The sequence below is a fragment of the Alligator sinensis genome, unplaced genomic scaffold (assembly GCF_000455745.1).
Source record: "Alligator sinensis unplaced genomic scaffold, ASM45574v1 scaffold737_1, whole genome shotgun sequence".
In the NCBI taxonomy this organism is placed as follows: domain Eukaryota; kingdom Metazoa; phylum Chordata; order Crocodylia; family Alligatoridae; genus Alligator; species Alligator sinensis.
The window spans coordinates 2,701,804-2,725,182 of NW_005841930.1; the positions used below are offsets into that span (position 1 = coordinate 2,701,804).

The 23,379-nt window shown below is 44.4% G+C and overlaps 1 protein-coding gene across 1 annotated transcript in view; it reads left to right on the forward strand.

Annotated features, from left to right (window-relative positions):
- CDK19 (cyclin dependent kinase 19) overlaps nucleotides 1–17,542 on the forward strand; it is a 226,640-nt gene extending 209,098 nt beyond the window's left edge. Inside the window, exon 13 of the mRNA XM_025198850.1 lies at nucleotides 14,770–17,542. Within this exon, the coding sequence (XP_025054635.1) occupies nucleotides 14,770–14,943 (174 nt within the window). The 3' untranslated portion in view covers nucleotides 14,944–17,542. The remainder of the gene's footprint in view (nucleotides 1–14,769) is intronic.
- Nucleotides 17,543–23,379: the final 5,837 nt, after the last annotated feature.

Sequence of the window (23,379 nt, forward strand, 5' to 3'; positions counted from 1 at the left end):
CCTTTTGTGGACTTAAACCTAGTTCCTTCTATCTTTCCTCATAGGTTTTGCTTTCTAAGCCTCAAATATTCTGCTGCTGTCTCTGGACTGTCCAGTTTACTTGCATCTTTCTTTAAGATGTGGATGTAGTCCTCCAACTGAAGTCTCACCCACACTGGGTGGAATAAATTGTTTCCTGCAATATACAGTCCTCCTGTTAATGCACCACGAATATGAGTAGCCTGTTAGCAACAGAATCATATTGTTGATTCCTATTGAGTTTGTAATCCACTATCACCCTCATATCTTTCTGCTGTATGGCTGCCTAGCTGGTTGTCACCCATCTTTGATTTTCCTAAGCATAGTACTTTGTACTTACTGTTATTAGATTTCACCTTGCTATTAGTCTGTAATCAGCAAGATCAAATCCATCTAACTGATTTGTCACGTTCATTTTGAATTCTCATACCATCCTTAAAAAATGTTTATAAAGCTTCCCAGATTGGTGTCATTTTACAAATGTTATAAAAGTACTCTCTCAACAGCCATTCAATGTGTTAATTAAAATATTGGATAGATCTACTTGTCTCCTGTCCAAACTAAAATCTTAGTCCATTCCTTTGATATCTCCTTGCAGATAACTAGCCATCATCTCAGCCTCCATGGCACCCTTCTACTACTAGTGCCTTTCTCAATCTCCTTTTTGCTACTAGTGCCATTCTCTATCACTGTTCACAACACTGGCATACTATCCATCAGTCAGGCCCAGAATCCAAGCACCATCTTTGATTCTGATTTCTTTCCAGGCTACGTCTAAATCTTGTGGTTTCTTTCTGCACCACATCTCAAAGATGAGACCTTTTTTATCTATCCACACAATAACATTTCTTCTCAAGGCTGTGGTCCTCTTATGTCTCAATTTAATGGCCTCTTCTGTGGCCTTAAAAAATACTGTCTTGTCCTGCTTCTATCTGTTCAAATGCAGAAAGAAAGCTCATTCTCCTACCCTTTCACCATGTCACCCCTTCTTCTCATTTCTCCACCTGCTCCACCGCCTGTGTTGCATGGAAGCTGTGGGTCTCCAGTGCCAAACCCTCATTGCCTTATCCGTACTATAGCTTTAAATACTGTTTAAAAGATGTTGCAAGAGAATCTTGCGTCCTCATAGTCTCCAAATTTGATTAATTGTTGTATTTCTTACATATTTAAAAAGAGAAAATGTAGTATTACTTCGCTAAACCACTGCAGAGATTTGATTTTTCATTTCTGAATTAAATGTTTAATAGTCAAATAGTTACACCAGAAGTGATTGAAACGACTAGCAGTTATGAAAGATAGGAGGACATAGATATTAGATGCAACTGGCTGTTGCCATTACTCTATTATTTCCAGGTTTTTGTAAAAATAATATCTACAGGAAAAGTTTTCAAAAATCATAATCTATCATTCAGGCATCACTTAATCTGACAGTTATTTCCTGTTTACATGGCCAGTTTATGTAATGTAAATATAGTAAGAACTATGTTACATGATCTTTGTCTCCAGCTTTGAAAATAAGTATGAATGTGCATGTATGTATAAAGCAGTGATTCTCAACAAGATGCCACAACACCCTGGGGTGCCTTGAGATCCTTTCAAGTGTGTAGCAGGGTCTTAGCACTGTTAAGTTTACAAACATGATTCACAAGATAAGTCCAGAGATTTCAAATAGAAATCCATAGTTGTGGTCTTCCCGAGTTCTGTGCAACAGAAAAAATGCTCTATTATTTAGAAAAAAATAGTGAAAACTAAGAGCTGGCATTTCCCAAGAGGTGTCTTGAGTCTAAAAAGGTTGAGAACTACTGGTATAGGATTTGTAAGATTGTATTTTTTGATTCTCCTGAATAAGATGGAGAATTTGGAACAGTATAAATTACATATATTCTGTGCCTTCATCATATGGCAGAAAATTTTCATCTATTTGTGAACGAAGTATGCAAATTACTGGTGGAGCTGAACTGCCTTCAGATGCTATTCCATAGCACTGCATTGAAGATGCCAATGAAAGAGAACGAGCCAAATTGAGAAACGAGCCTGAACTCAAGGGAGTTATATGAGGGATACATTTGACCCAATAAGTTCCTTGACGTAAATATAAATTGTCAGTGAAAGTTATCCAAGCAAATTAGCCAAGGGGCTCTCTTCCGTCATCTTAAATATGATTTTTAAATCAGCATTAAAAAGAAAAGTGAGAGTAAATATTTTATTCTCTTGGAACAGACAGACACAGAGCCTATGAAACTAGTAATCAAAATAATGTGTATTTTATGTTTTCCATGTGACAAGAAAGAGCATGTGAGTGGCATATTTAATGTGTGCGCACATGGGCTGCAGTCAAGTCCTTGGTTTGCTACTGTCATATGAATAAGTTATATCATCAGACTATTCCAGCCCAATTTAAAAACAACTGTGTGACAGCACACCGCCGCAGCTCAACTCTGAGAGCCTGCACAATATACAGTTATTTAACCTGAAAATTACTAGAACAAACTGAAAATGAACCGTTGGAAATGTACAGCTACAGAAGGAAAATAAACAGCCAAAGGCAGCAAGATGAGTGATGTAACTTAGCTTTGCACTTTGGCAGTGAAATCACTACACTGTGTCACACTGTGGCTAGCATTGATAGCTTCGATATCTGCAGTAGGTCAAGGTTTTGATGACAGGCTGGATCCTGCTTCATGATATGTGTTTTCAGCGTGAGATCTGACATGCACTTAACAGCAGCATATATAACAATAATAGTTCAGCTCCTTATAATATTCTTCATGTTAACACCTAGGGGCTCTTACTTCTGTAGGATACTAAAGAATAGATAGAAGCAAGCTATGCATTCTTTTGATTTTGTTGTTGAATTAAGTGCCTGTGGGCATGTCTACACGTTCCCTTATGGTGCTGTTGTTACTGTGCCATCATTTAGCACTTCCTAAAGAAAATACTAAATGAGGGTGCAGTAACAGCTGGTTATTTTTAGCTGCTGTATCACCGTAGTGACGCACTGTAGCAAGGGAGTGCATCACTATGACAATGTAGCTGCGGTGTCATGGTTTGTGTCCGCTGACACTATGGTGATATAGATGTGCCCAGTGACAGTTTGGAAGGATAATCTGAAGTCTTGCATTGTTTTAGTGAACTGATTCTCAACCAGGTGCTGCAGTACCCTGGGATGCTTTGAAATCCTCTCGAAGGTGCCATAGGGGACCACACAATGCTTGCGCTGTTATAATAGGAATCCCCAGTGTTAAAAAACATTCTGAAGTTTCATAGATTTCATAGACATTGAGGCTGGAAGGGACCTTACTAGATCATCGGGTCCAGCCCCCTGCCCAAGGGGCAGGAAGTGACCCTTGGGCAGCAAAATAAGCATCCAGGCGTCTTGTGGGTTTTGTGAGTTCGTTGCAACACAATTGATCAGTTATTTTTCTGTAGTCCACGAATGAGCAAAAGCAGAGCTGGCATTTTGAGAACCACTTACGTAGTGATTTCTGCCACAGTACAAACATCACATGGTCAGTCTGATGCAACCCTGTTCTAGAGGGATGACATCTGAGGCCAAGAGTATCATTCAGTCTCTGAGCATTCAGCCAGCAAAGGTACATCTGTAAATTAAAGTTATGTTTGTAATCTGATCATTGGGCCACCAACTTATTTCATACAGGCCACAGAAAAACTATCATGTTTTTTGGGAAAAAAAATCATGCCTGTCTCAGGACACTTGTGAACTAAGGGACTGAAGAAACATTCAAAATCCTACCAGCAGCACCACATGATCATCTGCTTCGCTGCATAGTGATGTGAAATTATACATTCTCAAAGTTTAGCATCATAAATGGGGCTATACAGCTTGGCATTACAACTATAAAATGCAGACATAATGGTGTGTAATTTAACCTAAGAACCAGGTGTGCACTTCAGGTTCAGTTCAACTTAGTACACAAAACTCCAGATCATGGTCTGACTTATCCATGACAAAGTGCTTGCAAGCATTGGTATCTGTTCCTACCAGCCACAAAAGCATCAATATCTACATGGAATCGAGAATTCCAAAATGAATATGCCTGTATACACCTTTAAGCTACTTTGTGGCTTATCACGTCTCACAAGCACAAAAAGGACTGTCCACTATTTTAAGTAGCAACAGGAAAAATGTGCAAACATTCCATTGCAAAACATGCCAGAGTTGCTATTAAGTAGCACTGTTTATCTAGGGAAGGTAATAATCCTGCAAATTTTGTGACAATCCTAAACAACCATTTCAAGTGATGTCCTTTATCACATACAGTGCTATTAAAGCAAGAAGTATGTTTGAATCATCTGAGATTAATTGATATTTTTCATGTTTGCATGCTGTGCTTCCGTCTCTGTGAATGCAGGCTCACTATTAACAGGTACGTGAAGTGTATGGAGACACACCTGGCTTTGTATTGTTAATGTAAGTCTTGGAAAATACTAGTCGGTAGACTGTGCATGGTTTGAGATATAAGTGACTTGCCAATCAGTGCAGAAAGCGACATGTTAAACTAGGGGCAAGCAATTATTTCGGGCGGAGAGCCACTTGCTGAGTTTTGGCAAGCCATCAAGGGCCGCACGACAGGTAGCCAGGGGCAGATAAATATTAATTTTCTAAATTTTTAGGGGCTCCACAGGCTGGATAGAATGGCCTGGCAGGCCACATCCTGCCCACCCCTGTGTAAAACTGTGGTATATAATCCCGCATGCATTCAAGACCCATACAACAATCCTAGTGTGTCCTGGTCTTATTAATATGCAGCCTTTGTACTCTAATATCTCATTATCACAGTAGCTCCATGCATTATTATCCTACCATATGCATCCTACCTAACCCTCTTGATGGTGTAAATAATCCATTTTATAATCTCCATTCTGACCATGGCCCCATATGAGTTGATAGGAAAGAAAACAGAACAATGGTCTGTGGCTCCATGTTGTACATGATTGGATGCCTTCCAGTTTGGTGATTACCATTGCAATTATCACCAGTCTTTATGTGGACAGTGAGACTTGACTGTAGGTGCTATGAAGTACTTGAGGGCTGTTATTTGTATGTTGTCTATGATGGCTCTTGTACACTGTGCATGAAGAAGTCAAATATACTTTGCTTTTAGACTTCAGGCTCTTTCCAGCACAGGAGCTTAATGTAAAGTTTCAATGTTGATTACCTAAGGGACATGTTAGAGGTATTTCCCAAGGCTTTCCATTTCAGTGCAGTTGATGGGGTCATGCTGGTACAGTTCATCATCATTGCTGCCCAATGAAGTGATACCTCTAAAAAGAATTTAAAAAAAAATTATCAAGTTTCCTATGAGTCATTCCACTCATATGCATGCCCAAATGTGGGGGTAAGACATGGTCTGTTGTCCAGAAATGTGACAAGAAAACAAGATACTCTGTGCAGCCAAAATAACTAAGCTAAGTATAGCAACTCTCAACATTCATGCATCAGGAAGGTTTCAGATGCACACAATGCATCTCAGCTTCACATGTTCAAGGCCAAACATTCCCAAATGAGTAACCGAAGAACTTCCCTCAGTGGAATGCACAGCCAGCTTTCATTTCTACACTTACTAGAGGGTAAACCTCTCACCTAAGTTGTCTACTGTGTTGTGAGCCAAAACCACTCTTTGTTTGATAAAGATAGGTGACATGTATCACACAGCCTATGAAATCCCATGTTTCCAATTCTATCATAATGTTTCCCACAGTATTTGCAAGCTGTTCTGAAAATAACTAATAGCTGCCGACTAATAACTATGCTTTCATCAGAGACTGAATTGTTGATGGGTTGGGCTAGAGACCCTTTCACCTCTAGATTGTCACTTCAGTATCAGCCCATGACTACAGTGTTAGCAATGACCACAGTTGAGTACTATTGGGTGACTTTTTGGTGCCCTGGGAGAACTGAGTTTGGCATGCAAAGCCTGGTTCCCAATGGACAGTTTTGCCTTTATGGAAGCCACTAACATAGCTAGTGTTAATTGGTACCTTTACTGGAAGTCTCAGGAGAGATCCCAAGTATTGAATAGCTATAAAAGCTTGAACTACCTTTTCACCCTGAAGGATGATCTCTGCAAGTGTGGGTTAAGGTGATGGAGGGCAGTGAGAAGATGTTTGTACTGATGTGTTGCAGCTAAAAGTACATGAAGACTTACGTATTCAAGACTAAATCTGACACATTTCAAAATTTGTTTATTTCACAATTTGACTCATTTTCTTTTGAAACACTTATAATCAAAATTCTAGCCTTATGCAAAGGTCATGCAAACTGCTAACCACATAAAAGACCTCAAGATATGAGTGACCTGCCAATCTATGCAGTAAAGAGCATGTTTAACAGCATATGTATATGCCAACACCTGTAGGGGAATCTAAGCATTGGTATGTACTTATAATTACAAAAAGCAGCCTCAGTGAGAAAGGGATGAGTTGGGGCAATTCAGTTTTATCCAGGTGAAAAAAATGACATAGTTAAGCTGAACCATTTGCAGCACATATTGTTGGGACAGGGTTGTGCGTGTAGGAGTGCCTTCAAGGAATTTTCTCTACAACATACGGCATATGTAAATAATTTTTATGTACAATATTTACAGAAAACACACTAACCTAGGGGAACTGCTCTGTTGTTGTGACAGTTCCCTACATTCAGATGAAGTTGAAGACTTTGCCTTCCACCATTCCAGCTGCCGGGAATGTGACAAGTGTTATCCAAAATTCAGGTATTAAAAGGACAGGCACTACTTTTGAGTGGCCAAGGAGTCTGGTGGGTGGTCAGACACACTTTTATTTTGTTGGTGGTTCCTGCTTTGCTTAATTCAACTGAAGACTGAATCCTGAAATCCTTGCCTGCCTGCATGTCATGAATTGAAATGCAGTTGAATCGCCTCCCAAGTCTATTCCTGGCTCGTTATGACTAACCGCACCTCCAAAGACAAAGAATCGCTATCCAAGACCCCATGAAGACTCCACAGATACTTGGTTCCATTTTGCTTTCGATAGTTGTAAAATGGCTGCCTCCCCGGCTTCAAACATCCATTGAGCCATGGTGTTCTCAGGAACTAATCTAGCCTCAAAGTTTGGGTCATGTCAGCATTTCTGACAAACTTAAAAGTGTGTCCAAACACATTAGCCCTCCAGCCACCCTAAGAGTAGCCTTTTCTAATCCATGTTAAGTGACATGCAGTTCTGATTTAACGATTTGCTCTCCTGAAGACCACTCTGGAAGCTCTGAGATGGGGCAGAACCAGCTTTACCCTGGAAAAGCAGTTGGATTTTAGTAGATATCGCCTGCCACAAGTTTTTCTTTCTCTTCAGTCTTTTTCTCTTTTGCATGAAATTTGTCTCATTAGTGTGTAGGTCTGAATGGAAACGCTGAGGCACACCTTGCTTACAGAAAAAATTAAGTCAATGCCTCAATAGTTCAGAATCGTAGGTTACACAGCTGGCAGATTGTGTAAGAATTGTCAGCCAGAAGGGGTGGAAGCTGTGCTGGCACTTCTTTATGTGCGGGCCGGCTCCCGATCCCATCCTCGCCATGTGCGAGCCGGCGCACGCGGACTGTAGCCAGCAGCCCAGGCACGCGGGGCCGGAGAAAACCGCGGGGCGGTAAGGTACGCGCGAGCTAGAATCAGTTATGGAGGCGTAATGGTTGATTGAAAAGATTATTTACTTACACCCAAGGTGGTCGCGGTGTAGGCTGGACAGCTTTCCAGGCTCAGCTCCGTTTGAATCCTCGTTGGAGGACTCTGACAAACTCGGTTCTTTGACCCCGGAGTGGTTTAGGCTCCGCGGGTTCGGCAATTCTTTCCTCACGGAGTGGCTGAAACTCCGTGGGTTCTGTTCAGTTCCCAGGTCCCCCGGAGCTGTTAAGACTCCGTGGGTTCGAAAATTGGGTATATAGGATAGGGATACATCTAGGATTGTGCTCGGCGACGGGGACAGGCTAGAAGCTAAACAGACCTCCGTTGCATGTTTAAGAAAGGTGCGTTGGGTCCGCAAGGGTCCACATCGCTTGGAGATCTTCACACAGCGAGAAGTCTCCTCCTCCTGGCGAGTTCTGTATCTCTCCAGGTTTCCTCTCTCTCCGACTTGGGCGGAAACTACCCAAGCCTTTTGTACGGCTAGCAAGCCAATAGCTAGCCGCCACGTGTGCCTACATTTAGAACCGGCCAATAATGTGGCACGAATCTAAATACAAATGGCGGGAACTCCTTTGCACCGTGCATCACTATGATGCAAAAGAAATGCACCATGCAAAGAAGGCTACAAACGGCGGGAAATACTCTTTTGCACGCGGGTTCTCCTATTGCAGCAGAAAACTCCACCGTGCAAAAAAGCTGCAATTTGGCGGGAACATAATTTAGCGGTGCCGAAGCACACAAAAACAAAAAACCACAACTTTGGGTTGTGACACTTTAGTAATAACTTACCTGACAAGTCACTTATTATTGGAAAGAAGGAGACAGGGATGGTGAAACACACAAGGAGTCTGATGAATTTTCTTGCAGCAATACTTGACCTTTCCTTGTATCTTGGTTCTCCATCAACTGATGAGCTGCAGTGGGTCCGGCAACAATTTTTTGTCTAGCTTTCCCTCTCCCAGTTCTAGCCAGCATCCATGCAACAACTAATTCTGAAACAAGCAACAGAAAAATACAGGCAACATGACCCCAACTAGTCTTCCACTAAGCAAAATACTGAAAGTTCAGAGGCAGGTGATTGCGTCTGTTGGCCAAAACTGTAGAGTGTGAATGGTTTTACCTTCCGATGTGGATGCAGAAACAAAGTGGATGCCATGCTGCACAGCGAGAGTCTATTCTCCCCAACAGGATATGAGTAAGTCCCAACAAAGCTCATGAGACCTATGTGCATTCTGTTAGGGAGTGCGTCAGACCCCTAGGGCTGTGTTTATGTATTTCATTTTGTTATCTTGGTATGTATCTGGCTATTTTTCAAGCATGGATGATTCACTTTTACATGGGCAAGTGGGAGTGGCTCCATTATTACGGTGAATCACCATACATTTTTCTGTCACCAGGACATGCTTTAACAGCTGTGGATGTGGGACCCTGGTGAGAACGGGCTGGGTTAGCTCTGTCTTAGCTTGCACTGGTGTTCCCTGTGCATTTGGAAATCTATAGTAGAGTTTCTTAAGATTTTCACAGTAGGCTCTTCAATTCAGGGAGTTGATCATTTTCTGACTGCTACACAGGTTCCGGTTCTTCTTCCTATGTAGTCTCGAGGCAGGTCGTCTGCAATAGCTGCGACAGGTGTGACTCAGAGATGGCATCACCAGGTATGCACATGAGGTCCCAGATACTTTTCAGGCATTAGACTCTCTTCTCCAACAGCATCCATACATCTAATCTCCAACATGTTTCTCACTCCTTTCTACATTGCAGCAATTTGGTTACAATTCAGGGCCTGCGGTTTTGCTTTGGTCACAGTGCTCCTGGGAAGTCCTTATCAGAGTCCACACTAAATGGTTTTTGCCAAAGATTTCCCATCCACATGGCACCAACATCCTTTCTTCTTACCACTAGCAATAAGCATTGGCCGCTGATGCTTTAATCACTGCATTGTCATTCTACATGATCATTGTGAGCAGATGTATGTGATGTGGTGGTTAAAATATAAAATGATCCTGGCACCTTGTCCACGGTCAGCATCCAATCATCATCAGCACTGGTGAAGCAGGGGTGATATGTTTTACAGAAATAAGCCTAGTATAGACAATGACCTGTCTTCTGTCTGAGATGGCTTGGTTATCTCCCATTGCTTCCTCCAGTCTGTGAACACAATGCTAGGTGTGGCTTTGATTTTCAGAGATTGCAGAACCAAAGCATACAGTGACGTTTTGCCCAAACTACACCCTGCTTTTTCGAGCGATTACATTTCTGATTCCACAAAAAATATTTGGTGCTTTACAGGAAACAAGAAATGCATGGTCCCTGCTTGAAAGGGGTTAGAATCTGAATTATCCATATAAACAGACCCTACATCATTGGTCTTATTTACAAAAAACTAATAAAAGGAAAAATCCTTAGCTGATCTAAAGTGTTGTAATGCTACTGTTTTAAAATCTGGGCTCTCAGAAAGCAGAAATGGAGCAGAGGTCTCCTAAAAGCAGAAAGTTCATCCCTTCCATGTCACCCCACCCCAGCCCCTTGCAGGCAAAACCTGAGGAAAATAGTGGGCTTTGCCCTTTAAAACTGGGATGTGTGCGCTGATTTCTCAAGGCTACACAGCTGGTGTAGTTTTTGCACTTCTGGTTATGTTTTATGGTGTAGCAACACTACCAGCCTGGGTATAGGGTGGAGGCACTGAGGTCTCATACTAAGAATTGAATGAAGGCCTATTGTGCACATAGAGTTTGTTCTGGTATAATTATTTCCATTACGGATGTGATTGTTTTTACTGATACTGGTAAAACCTCCCACATGGATACAGTTAAATGAAAAGCAAGTGTCACTGATTTCCTGTTTTGGATGGGTATAAAGCCCTATTACACTGATTCAACTGTATTAGCATTAGAATTAAAGCAAAATGAAGTGTGTGTGTGTAGACAAGACCTAAGTGTCAGGAGTCACGGACACAACTCTCAGCAGTTCCTTTATTCACCATGCAACCCTGGCTACGTCATTTAGCTTTTTTGTGATCTGCTCTGTCCCTGTAGAAGGGCCCTGAAAACCTAGTTAACAATTACTCAGTACACGAGCACTTTGCAATGCTCTGAGGAAAGGTGCTATAATGTGCAAAACTATTTTTGCAACGAATATTTTTGCACTTCCAGCAAACGGGCTGATCTTGCCTTGTTTTTAAACTTTTATTAACTTGCCCTATGGCTAATACACTTAAATGAAACTTAGATGAATAGGAAACATAACCAAAGGAAAATCTCCCAGCTGCAGCAGGCATTCATCAGTGTAACCAGCATGGCTTCTCTGAAGGCATCTGGAACTGAATGTTTCATGACCTAGTATCACATTATATCAGGCAATCTGGACAAAACGTAAGCACCCAGCCTTTTTCCCTTGTGCGGTCCTGGAGAATACACTCTGTTTTGTTTTTCCGTGAAGCTCAGGTACCTGATAGGGGGCATTCTTTTCCAGTACGTAAATAATTTATTGGCCACATACCTCTTGTGTTGGCAGGTGCCTACAGTGTGTCATACTGAGGCATTTGAAAGTGCTATCTTGTTGCTCTTCCTTGGCAGCCAGCAGTGAAGACACTGTCCAGCAGACCATAAAACAACAGAGAGGAAATCTGTCCATCCTGTTGCTAACAAAGCACTATAAACTCATTAGACAGGCACCACCATACATGTCGTTCAGAATCACATGACTTTTTCAACAAACGTAGTTCACCTTCAGAAAGTCGGTGTTAATTAGTGTTCTTTTCCTTTCTTTCTTTCCAGGATGTTGAATTTCAAGTTTCTCAAGAGGAGTTGGACCAAATACTGTGCATCTGTCATTGGGGCGTGAGCTGGTTCAAATCCCTCCTTTGTTTAATTTCAAGGAAACCACAGAGGGTTTTTCCAGACCTATCTGTAATAGACTTTCCCTTGATTTCAATGAGAGCTGTAGGAAAGATGCTATAGAGCCAGATCCTAAAATGTTCCTAACATTTATTTCACACTCCCTTATTGGAAGCACCTTCTTGAAGTCAAACAATATGTTGCCTTTCCCCAGAGATCGGTGTTTTCTGTTTGGGTGGCACTCTTCCACCCCACTTTGCTCACAGAGCATAAAGGCAGGTTTTATAGTTGTATATGTTTTGGTAGGAATTTCAAATGTAGGTGCTTAATGTTAAGTACTTACCTCTATCTTTAGGCTCTTTAATAAAAGAAGTCCACTTTGAGAAGTTGTAGACACCTGCTTGCCCATATGAAGCCTGTATGATGCCTCACATCTCTGAAAAGCAAGCTGCTTCATTTATAGGACTAAATAAGAATTTGGTCTGGGATTGATTCCATGCTAGACTCCTACAGTGCTACAGGTGCTCATACAGCCTTATTTCAGTTATCTCAAGTAATGCAGCAGTTGATAACCTGGGGGAGCAGAAGTGACTGATGACTAGTGCTCTGTGATGTCTTGGGGAAAGATGTAGTACATCCTGGTGTAGGTACTTTATTGGTTTCCAGTCCAGCCACTTGCACACATTAGGGACTGCTAGGCGTGCAGTTTTTAACAGCTAGAGAAACATCCCAGACATAGCTGGTACCTGTACAAAAAAGTCATGTAGCTTAAATAAAATATCAGACTGTCTGCTACCTGTTACCAGTCCAGCCAAATATAATGCACACTTACTCTACAGCACTCATCATCTTAGTAATATTGTGTGCACAAAACTTGCATAAAATACTAGAATCAGAAGAACCCACCTCCTGCAGCTCCTTGTACAGACACCCTCAGCCCAGCAATGGGCTGTTCCTCACGCTCCCCATACAAGTTACTTCTAGCAGAAGAATCTGCCCTGTGGAGGATGTTTTTGTCTGTTTTACAAGCTACAATGCAGGTGCTTGCTGAGAGCCAGATTCCTTTGAACTAGGCTTAGGACCAGCACTGACAGGAGGTGACTTGCACCTTTTTTGTCTAGGAGCTCCCTGTGGAAGATAGGAGCCATTTAAAATTCCTTGGCTGCAGGACTGTCCTGGCCACTCTCCCCAACCCCTGATCTGCCTGATGCTAACTGGTGCCCCACCTTGGCATGCTGCCTACACTCTGGCCTCCTGTGAGGCGAAAAGCTTGCTGAGCTCACTCAGCAACTCACTCAGATGTCCTTGCTGGGCATTCTCCTGCCAGGGCCTTACACCTGCATTGCATCAGCTCAGCGGGTGCAAAGGGGCCTCAGACGGGGGCAAATTCTCCTGCAACTCTGCTTTGGCAGCATTAAAACATATCAGTTTGGGGGAGCCAGGTGGCCCCAGACCAGAATTTGATCCCCTTTCCCCCCCTCGCAGAAATACAAGAAGTTTGTTCTATTTCTGTTCAGCTATATTTGCTGCGTACCAAATAAGTTCAAAAGGGGCTGTCTTATGCAATGCTAGAACAGCTTTTCAGTTCTGAGGAAAATTGAGGCATTATCTAGCAAGTAATCCGCTTCCTTCCTCACTCCTTTATTGGCATTTTTCTGCAGCTATTCTCTGAACAAAAAGCTTGTTAAATAGGGGAGCAGACTCTCTTCCTAGCAACATTGCTGACTCTGTGTATGTGTACATGTGTGTATATATGCATATGTGTGTGCATGTGATATGTGTGTGTGTGTGTCTACTCTTTGCCAGAAGTTGGAATTTGAGGGAGGGCAATGCTCTACTTAGCTTGTCAATCACATCTATGCATAATGTTACATGAGCCAAATCAGGTTCCTTGAAAATGCCCTTTCTTTGTCCTGGATTGCTTTTGAGGACACCTATGATTTCAAATTTTGGGAGTGAAGGGACTGGAGGTTTGGAAATAGCTTTTATCCTTTCTGAGTACACTTGCTGAGTAAGGTGTGGCTGGCAAATTACAATGTAAAGGCTTGGCTGCCATCTGCTGGTGAATCCCAGGGGGATGAAATGCAGATATTCATAAATTAAAGCTTATAGTAAAAATGAGAAAGAATGTGCCAATACAATATGTATCCTTGTCTTTCATGTATGGTTCTGTGAGCAGAAATGATTCCTTGCTGTGGACAAAAATGACAGCAGCATTGGTTCCCCAGACTATAATATTAATTCTAAAACCCCAGACCTTTAGGTCTTATGATCTTCCTGCCAGTGACAATGTCTGCATTCTCCCTGTTAGTATTCCTAGTATGCCCCCCATCAAATCTGGACTTCCGTCTGTGGAAGGTTAAAAACATGGTTCATTGGGGGGGGAGGGGGGGGGTGTCCCATCCTAATATTCTCAAACTTAATCCTCAAAGGGACTTGAGCACTGCAAAACAGAGTTCTGCAATACTAAACTTCTAGACACCTGCCCCTCATAATGCTACCCACAGCCCTGTGCTTGGCATTGACTCTGCCTATGCTGTGCATGCTGCGTGGTAGGCCTCTCAAAATGGGATTCACAACAGTTCATGTGCTATGTGGGGGGTCATAGAGCTGGCCATGGGAAATACTGATTTCAAAGGTGTCCCTTAGGTCTTGCCCCTCTCACAGGCTGAGGCATTCAGGTCTGGGTTTCTAGGAGATGTCTCCCTCCATTCAGGGTTCCCAGCCTGACTCCTCTCTGGATTTAGAGGGCTAAGCCCTTCTTAGGTCACTTATTTTTCAGAATATGGCTGAGAAAGGCGGTAGTGCTGCCCTTCTACGTGCAGGCCCAGTGGTCAGAGCTATCACTTAAAGTGAGAGACTCTGGTTCAATTCCCTCCTCTAGCCTGTGGGGTTATGTAGGAGGTGGGCAATCAGACTTTTGGACTTAGATACCTCAATTCCAGCTAAAGTCTCCTTTAGACACTTAAATCCTTTTTTGTGGCTCTTGGGCCATATAAGGTTAGTGAACTATTCTCTGTATTTCCAGAGGAAGGAAGACCTAGGTTGTAATATAATGGAGGCACAGATAGTGTCCCCCAGCTGTGCATATTGAGAATCCCCCCCCTCCCCGACCTTTCCCCTTATCTGCTCCACTTACCCTTTCCCTTACAGATCCTAGGGGCTGTAGTCTGCGTTCTGCTTGATTCTTCTTGCTTGCAAAAAAAGGAGTCTATTCTGGAGATAACAGGGAATTTATTTTGTCTCCTTTGTATCTGTAGAGTCAGTTAAAACAGCAAGCAAAGTTAATCAGCAGAAGAAAGCAATCCAAGAGCCCTGAGCTGTCGTCAGCCTGGCGAGGTTTCAGAGCCAGCTCTTCAACTATTAAAAGACAAGCAGGTCAGGACCTCATCGTGCAGCACGTTCTGATCGCTACTGACATGTTTCAGAGGTAGGATGTTTTATAGGTCCTGCCAGGGCCCAGCACATCCCATCTACGGGCAGAGCATTTGCCTTGGCTGCTACAGATGATTCTAAAACAACAAGACAAGCAGTGGGTAATGCCCAGGCACCCTTCAGAGAGAAACAAGGATTACTGGACCAGTGAGGCCAGAAATACCTCTGCTTCAGAGAAGACAAAGTAAAAGTTTCGTTTCTGATTCCTCCCCAAATTTTTCATCAGTATTTGTGAAAGGCCAGACTGAATGCCTCCTGTCTTGCTTGTCTGCTTTTGATTTCTCCATTCCCTTCTTGTTTCATTTGAGCTTATTAAACTTAATTGCTTCTGGCTGCTCCCTGCACTATGATTAAATGATTTAATCCTGCACTAGGGTTGTAAAATGATCCCTCATTGTAAAGGAGTTATGTTCAATAGAGGAGAGAGCTAGGACTCTACATACACCTTTGGCTACTAAGGCCACGTCCACACAAGCAGGGTTATGTGTTTGCAGCAGCACAAATAATAGCAGCACAAATTTGTGCCACTACTTAATGCTGCACTGCACACCCCTGCTCATGCAGTTTGCAGTGGGACATATTGCCCCACTGCTCCATGTGCTGCGAGAGGGGCTGGGGCACAAGGTGTCTCAGTGCGGGGCTAGCTGGTAGGCAGCCCCAACGCTGAGGCACCCTGTGCACCATCCAGCCCTGGAGTTGCACGTGGAGATGCGGGAGCAGTGGGCTGCCTGCTCTCCCCTCTCTGCGTGCTGCAAAGTCTCTGCAGTGAAGCAGCCTGCGCACCAGCCAGCTGCTCCCCAGCTGGCTGGGCACAGTGTGCCTTGAAATGGAGAGCAGGCAGCCTACAACTGCCTGCTCCCCTGTCTCCATGTTTGTCCCAGCCCATGGCACTTTGGTGTGCTTTATGCCCCTTGTCATCAGGGGTTTTATTGGCTAGCAGGAAATCCCAGTAGCAAACTTTGCCCCAGCTCGGCTAATTATTAGCAGCACCCTGCACAGTTTAACATGCAACACGTGCGGTTTGTGTTGCCACAAACCACATGTGCCTGCACACCTGGATCCAACCTAATGGTGTAATTTGGCTTCAGTCTGGAGGATAGAAGAGCACATTATGCCTGAGCTGCTTTTTACTTACTTTTTACAGCTCTAAGTATTTGACCTTTGTGCATCTACACCCTGAATATGTTAAGCTATTTGATTTTTTCCCCTCTGTGCTTTGTAGACATGTTTTATAATAAGCTTTGCACAAACACTCCTATATCCCAAATTGGAAGAAAGGGTTATTACTTACCACACTTTAATTTGTTCCCCATCACAACAAAGCAGCAAGAAAAATATACTCCAAACACATCGTATTTGAAGAGAAAAATGACCATTTCCTTCTGAAGGTGTTTGTAATTGGGGTTAGTGCAGTCACTGAAAGTAGGAAGTGATGATTGTTTTAAGAGACAGCTCGTACTAACCACACACCAGATCCATACATTTACCATTTAATAAAAAAAAACCTAGCCGTCTTTCCTTGTCTATTGGTTTGGCTTTTCATTGGATTTCTAATAATTCAAAGCAGAGTTAAGGTATTTTCTAACAATAAATTTTATTTAGGATAACATCATCTAATATATGCTAGTAATAGAATAAAAGAGAAGTTTTTACAAATAAATATTTATTTATTTGTTTTTAGTTTATTGGCTCTATTTGCATTTCTTGACCTGCTTTCCCTGTGGTAGGTTAGAATGTTGTCTCATGTTGTATCAGGGTTGTCTGCATGGGTTTACTCGTAGGTTGGACAATGGATTTTATAGGTTGATTTGGATAGGGATGATCCTGCTTCAGGCCAGGGGTTGGACTAGTTGACTTCTGTTCCAGCCATACTTCTTTATGATTCTACGATTTTTTACAATGTAACTGTAGGTGGTGTGCTGAATGACATGCTCAGCTCCCCTGTAAAACACAGATGGGAAAAAATAAAAGTGGCAACTTCATAACAAACAGTCTGCTCCCTCTGCTCAAAGTTGACTTCTTTTACGGTGTTGTTCTTTAATACCCTTAGTCTTGCAGAGGTAAACAGTTAGCAATGTGGACACACATATATTTGGAGGTGTTTCAAAAGGGCAGCAGCTGTTACTTTCCAATTCTTATGTGTGAACAAGCTGGGAGGAGGGGCGGATCCTGACAGGAGTGCAGTAGTGCTGTCATATCACCCCACCCCTCCAAATGCCACTGTGAGATGAGCAGCGGGGGACTTCTGCCCAACTCAGGTGAGAGCCTTCCCCTCTTTGCTCAGCCTCCTTTTCCCCTTGTGCTCAGCGACAGGTCCCTCCCCTCCCCTTCATTTGTCCTCTTCTCCACCCATCAATGCCACTGTCTCCTGGTATCTCTGGATGCCCAAGGGGCAGGGGGAGGCCCAGAGCTGTTCTTGCCCATCTCTAGCTGAGCTACATGGAAAGCCAGATCAAGAACAGTGGTGGCAGCAGCAGTGGGTGGGATCTCCCTCCTTGCCTGGTCCCACCGGGTGTTCCCCACCAGCCTGAGAGCAGGTGCAGGGAGGGGAAACCAGCTCATCACTGCTGCCATTGCTATTGTCCCCAGCTGAGCCTGGCCCCCTCTGCAGTCCTCCTGGGGCAGGGCAGGCATGGCTGTGGAGCTCTCCCTGCCCCAGGGTAGCGAGAGACAGCAGGAACAGTAGCAGTGACAGGTGGGGGAACTGGAAGGGGAGATGCTGCTGAGCAAGGAGAGAAAGAGGGGGGGAGCCAACAAGGAGGGGTGGGGCAGTTCTTACTTGATATGGGGACTTAGTCCTCCGCTGCTGCTCCTTCAGAATGGTCTGTCTATCCTGGTCTAGGGGAGGGGAGGGAAGCTGGCAGTAGGGTACAGTCACCCTACAGCACTGGTTGCTGCTCCCACACCCTCCATTACAAAATCCTGGGTCTGTCTGTGGTCAGGAGCAATACAAATATAGTAAAACCATCCTTACTTCTAACAATGTTTCCTCCAGTGAAATCAATGAGACAGTGTTAGTTGTTACAGGCACTTTTCACTGTAGAATTGCTCTCAGATTTACTGTGCATTCTGGGAGACACAAGAAGGCCTTCAGCTTCATGACTGCTCACCCCTTTTTCTCATATTACTGTGTCACATGATGTACTACATCAAAATCTCCTTATGTATTTTTAAATCTTCCTCGTTAAAGGGCTTTATTTCCAGATACAATAAAGGATTTCTTCTCACTAGGCAGACAACTCTTGATTCCACTGAAATCAAAGGAAAAACTCCCATTGACTGCAGTTACTGCCAAAATCCTTGACATAAAAATATTCTCCCAGTCAGAACCTAATACCAGGACAAAATCTGGAACATCTGCAGCAGTTACACTTCAGTGGGCCCTTCTGAAATATAGACATGTAAAAATGAATTGCACCTTAATATAGCTTATTACTTAAAGTTATTACTTATTACTTACTTCCCAATAACATAAATCCTTAAAAATATGTCTTAAGTGATTTTAGTTCATCACAATAACCCCAATGATCACTTTAATCTTAATAGATGTACATTTGAGGTACAGCATTTCTTAAACGAAGTACATTTATATAATTATTTCTGTATGGTGTGTACTGGGATTGCATTTCGGTCAGAAAACCAGATTTGCAAACTAAAGACCAACAAGAAGAAACCAGCAACTTCTGATCTACATATATATAGTTAATGTTAATATTCTGACTTGGTTCCTAGTGGCTAGGTAATACCTCTCCTAACAATACTAGCACTGTAATTGCTGAAATGTTGTAAAGTGTTGATGTACCCTGGAGAATGCTAGTGACCAGGACAGCTACTTTGTTACGATTCCTCCCACCACAGCTATTCCACAAGAGCGTTTTTAAAAAATGGAGGAGCGGGCTTAATGTTTAACATCGACTAAAAACGGGATGTTTTGGCAGCTGCTGACACATGTTGTGTGGAAGGAAAAGGTACAGGCTGATTCAGCAGCTGAGAGTGAGGGGATCTGTGGTGCTGTGGTGTTAGTAGTCAGAGCCTGGATCTTGCTTTTAATTCAGGTTTTTGGACTTGGGTCTGGTGGCCAATGCATATGATCACTAAAGACCAAGTTCCCAAAGGGGTTTGGGGGCCTGGGCACTGAGGCGTACATTCACTGGAAGTTGAGTGCCTGCATTCCTTTGGGGGTCTGGGCCTGGGTGGTGGAGAAGTTTTGACCCTTACAGTTGTCCTGAAGAATCAGGTGACACACTGGGCCTGCTAATAATGCTGGTTTTGGACCAGCTGTGAGGATCTGTCAGCCGCAGTGAGAGCAGCTGTGCTTGCTGATGGCTGGTGTCCAGCATCGCTTTTTTTGTTTGGTTGGTATTTTTTAATGCGAGTGCTGAGGGAGAACACATATGTATGTCCTCTGCTGAAGTCCAATAACTTCTGCATTCCTTTGGGAGCTCCATAGCTTTCACCCTGCCTCAGGGCTGCTTTCTTATCTCTCTTGTTTCTAGGACAAAGGGATCAGGAAGTCCTCTCGGTTTCCTGGGAAAACAAAAAGGGAGATGGGAGGTTTGCAAGTAATTAACATTTAGAAGGCCTATTTGCATGAGGCAGAGACATCTGACTGCCTGACTTCCCTAGAGCTGATGCCCTACCCAACAGTCTTTTTAATATTGAGGATTAGTGTTTGAGGCTCAAAAAGGTGCTGCTAAACATGCTGCAGGACAATGCCAAATGTATTATAAGTGTGATGCCTGCTCTTTCTGATTTAATCTTGTATGACCTCGTGGGTCTGGCCTGAGCTACGGAGGTATATATGACTGGATGATGATTCAGCCAATTTTGGCTGGCTTGTTCTCTGTGTCTCAGTCCACAGTGTAATAGTATCCTCCTGTAACAGAATACCAACCACAGATCCAGCAGCTCTCTGGTTTTAGATCCAGCACTGACTGAAGAATCTGGGCCTGGCAAGAAACAGGCGAGTACATCACATACGTCAGAACCTCAGGTTCTTATGCTTTATCAGGCACGTTCCTGGAGGAGCCATTCTGGAGTGTGATCTTGAAATGTTTGTGAAGCTTTGTTTCATGGGATTCCCGTGAGTGGTGAGAGAAGGACATGGATCGTTTGCTATAAAACTGCTACCTGGTAGATTTGCGTTACTGCCTTCAATGAATTAGCATGGCAATGTGTCTGAAGTTCAAGCGATGAGGCTGACAGAACTGGCAATCCCTAGGACAGGCACCAAATGTCTTAGCAGATCAAATCATCATCATGTGCATTTCAGTACAGGGTTAGCAAGCTCACCACCTCCATAATGAAAATGTACACAACATTCACCCCCAATATTTCCAATTAATGTTTGGATACCTGGGGGAGATGCCAAAGTCCTTAGATTTGTACCTCTTCTTCATCAGGGACATTAATAGGACAGTGAATAGTAATAGTTAAGATCTGTCTGATAGGTTCCATCTGACCCCCTGGCATCAGGCCAGTGTCATTTGTCCTAGGGGCTCAGAAAACATTATGGTTTACGTCTGCCTTAGATTGATACAGAAAAAACACAACAGATTTGTCCTGCAAAACTGCTACTCCCAGTGTCTCTGTCCTGCTAGTTCTGTAAAATTTGCCATCTTTTTTTAATTCATCCAACAGTCCTACTCTAGACTGTGGTCTGATTTATCTGAACTGCTAACTGGCAGAAGAGGTAGCACTAATGGAAGAAAGCTTGATTTTTTTCAAGCTTATTATTTCCAAAATAATCTGAATTTTCCTTTACATCTCAGACAGCTATTATCAGAATTAAGTGTCAGGAATTCCTCTGATAGCCCTAGGGAGATTTCACACCAGCTTCACAGTTTCATGTTACTTGTAGTTTGGATCCTTTACCTACTACATTTCTTTCTTTCTCTCTGTCTCTCTTTTTTTCTCCCTGTCAGAAGATGTTAATGTTAAGTACACCATAGTTCAGGTGTTACAAAAAATGGCATTCTTGAAGCAAAGAAATCCCAAGTTGAATACAGTTCACACAATGTGGCTGCACTTGGTAGTCAGGGATCAGTCTTGCTGTTTGACCAGTGTCCTGAATGAATTTATGGGAGCACACAGGGAGCAGTGCTCTTTCCAGTATGGATGCAGATGTGAAGATCGAACTGCCAGTGCCAAAGGGAACAATAAATTGCCAACAAGAGGTCCCAATAGGAGGCTAATCATTGCAGGTGATCAAAGGTCTGTTTCAACCTTCATTATGGTAGACCATTTGACTCTACTAAATCAGGGTACTAAACTGAGTACCTCTGATTAGGAATAGATTACCTGGGACTAGCTGTACCCAGATACAACTCGCTGGAGCAATTCTACCCTGCAGTACTATCCTATTTTTTCAAGGTTGTAAACTGTTTTGATATTTTTCTGTTTGACTCTCTATTTGGCATCTAGAAAAGATGTATGAGAGTTAGAGGCTGGGTTACCATTACTGTCAAGCTGAGTACAAAGTGGGCACATCTACACATTCATTTGATCTGAGATCAGTTTACTTGTGAGTAAACTACCCATGAGTAAGGCAGGCATCTACTTATGCAGGGACATGGGAGAAGATTTGATCCGAGCAGCAAACTGCTCCAACTTCCTGCGGCCCTGCAATGGGCTGCTGCTGCCACTGGTGGAGAGCTTGAGGCTCCAGCTGCAGCTGCTAGCAGCTGGTAGTCATCTTGAAAAAACAGCCCTATTCTCTGCTCCCTGGCCAGCCACTTCCCTGGCCAGGAGCAGTGTGCACAATGCAGGAGCAGTATGCGGCAGCTCTCTTCTTGCTGCCTATGTCTCCCCGTGCCATGGCTGCTCCAGCCCCTGCCCCTGGCAGTGACAGTCAGCACCCTGGGCTCCTGCTGACCACCACACTGACCCTGTTGGCTTGCTGTGCCAACTGCCAGCTAGCCCACAGCTATCTGGGCCCCCCTGGCTCCCCCATGTGCGGCAACTACCTGCCAGGCTGCAGCATGCCATCCCAGGGCTGCTGCCACCGCGCAGCTGCTGCCTAGACCCCCTTCAGCTGGCCGGACCCCAGCAGGGATGCCGACAACAGGCTGCTGGACACCACTGCTGGGGTCACCCTCACCCTGCTGGGCCTCCAACCCCACTACATCTGGGCCCACTGGGCCAGCCAGGACTGGTGGCTGCATGTTGTCCAGCAGACCTGGGACATCAAGCAGTGGCCCGGACCACCTTCCAGGACCTTCTGGAGCAGCTCCAGCCACACCTGGAGCAGCAGAACACCAACATGCAGCTGCCTCTCACCACAGACAACCAGCTGGCCCTCACCCTGCTGAAGCTAGCCATGCCCACCAGCTTCTGCTATGTGGGCCATCACTTTGGAGTGGACAAGGCCACTGCCAGAGAGGCCACCCTGTAGGGTCTGCAGTTCCCTCCAGTGCCCTCCAGGAGGTGCTGGGGCACACAGTGCTCTGGGTGAACAACCCCCTGGCAGTGGTGGCCAGGTTCCATGACCTGAGATTCCCCCAGTACATTGGAGCCCTGGATGGGACCCCATCCCCGTCACCTGTCTGCCCCACGATGACCACCCCTACTACAGCTGGAGGGGCTTTCACTCTGTTGTGCTCCAGGTCATCGCTGACCACCATGGTGCCTTCACAAATGTGAATGCTGGTTGGGTGGGTTGTGCCCACAATGCCTGCATGTTGTAACTCTGCCCTGTCAGCCCTGGTGCGGAGCAGGCACTTCATGCTGGGACTGCTGGACATGCACCACTCCCTGCCCCCCCCTTCATCAGGGACCCTCCTTACCTGCTCCTGCTCTGGGTTTTGTGGCCCTATACCAGACAGCTGGACCCCTGCCAGGTCCACTTTAGCTGGTGCCTGGGCTGGACCCACACCCTGGTAGAGTGCACCTTTGGCTGCCTCAAAGGATGTTAGCGCACCCGCACTGCCTGCCTGTTTGCTGAGGACAACATCTCCCGGATTATCAGTGAAGCCTGCATGCTGCATAATATCTGTGAAGCCTGGTGGGAGCTTTTTTGTGAGGCCAGGTGGAGGATGTGTGTGGGGCAGAGGGCACCTAGCAGAGGGAGCACCAGCTGCAGGGGCAGTGACAGTAGTGCTTCCCGCCCCCCCTGAGGCCCCAAGCGAGCCTCACACCCATCAGTGGTGGCCAGGGCACTTGGTGCGAGAGGTGCTGGCTGACATCCTCCTCCTGCACTCCCCACTATAGCCCACCCACCCCCAGCACTACGCTTACTGCAGACATGTCTCAGAAGAGCAGTTTTTATTCCCCTCATATCAAACAGAGCCCCTTTTCCACGCAACAACAGAGCCCCTCCACCAACAATAAAACACCCTCTTCTCTGTGCAAACAATTTACAAGGTTTTGTATGTGCTGTTCCATGGTGGGGGGCTGTGGGGTGGGGGCATCTAGGGGGCAGAGCTCGGGGACAGGCA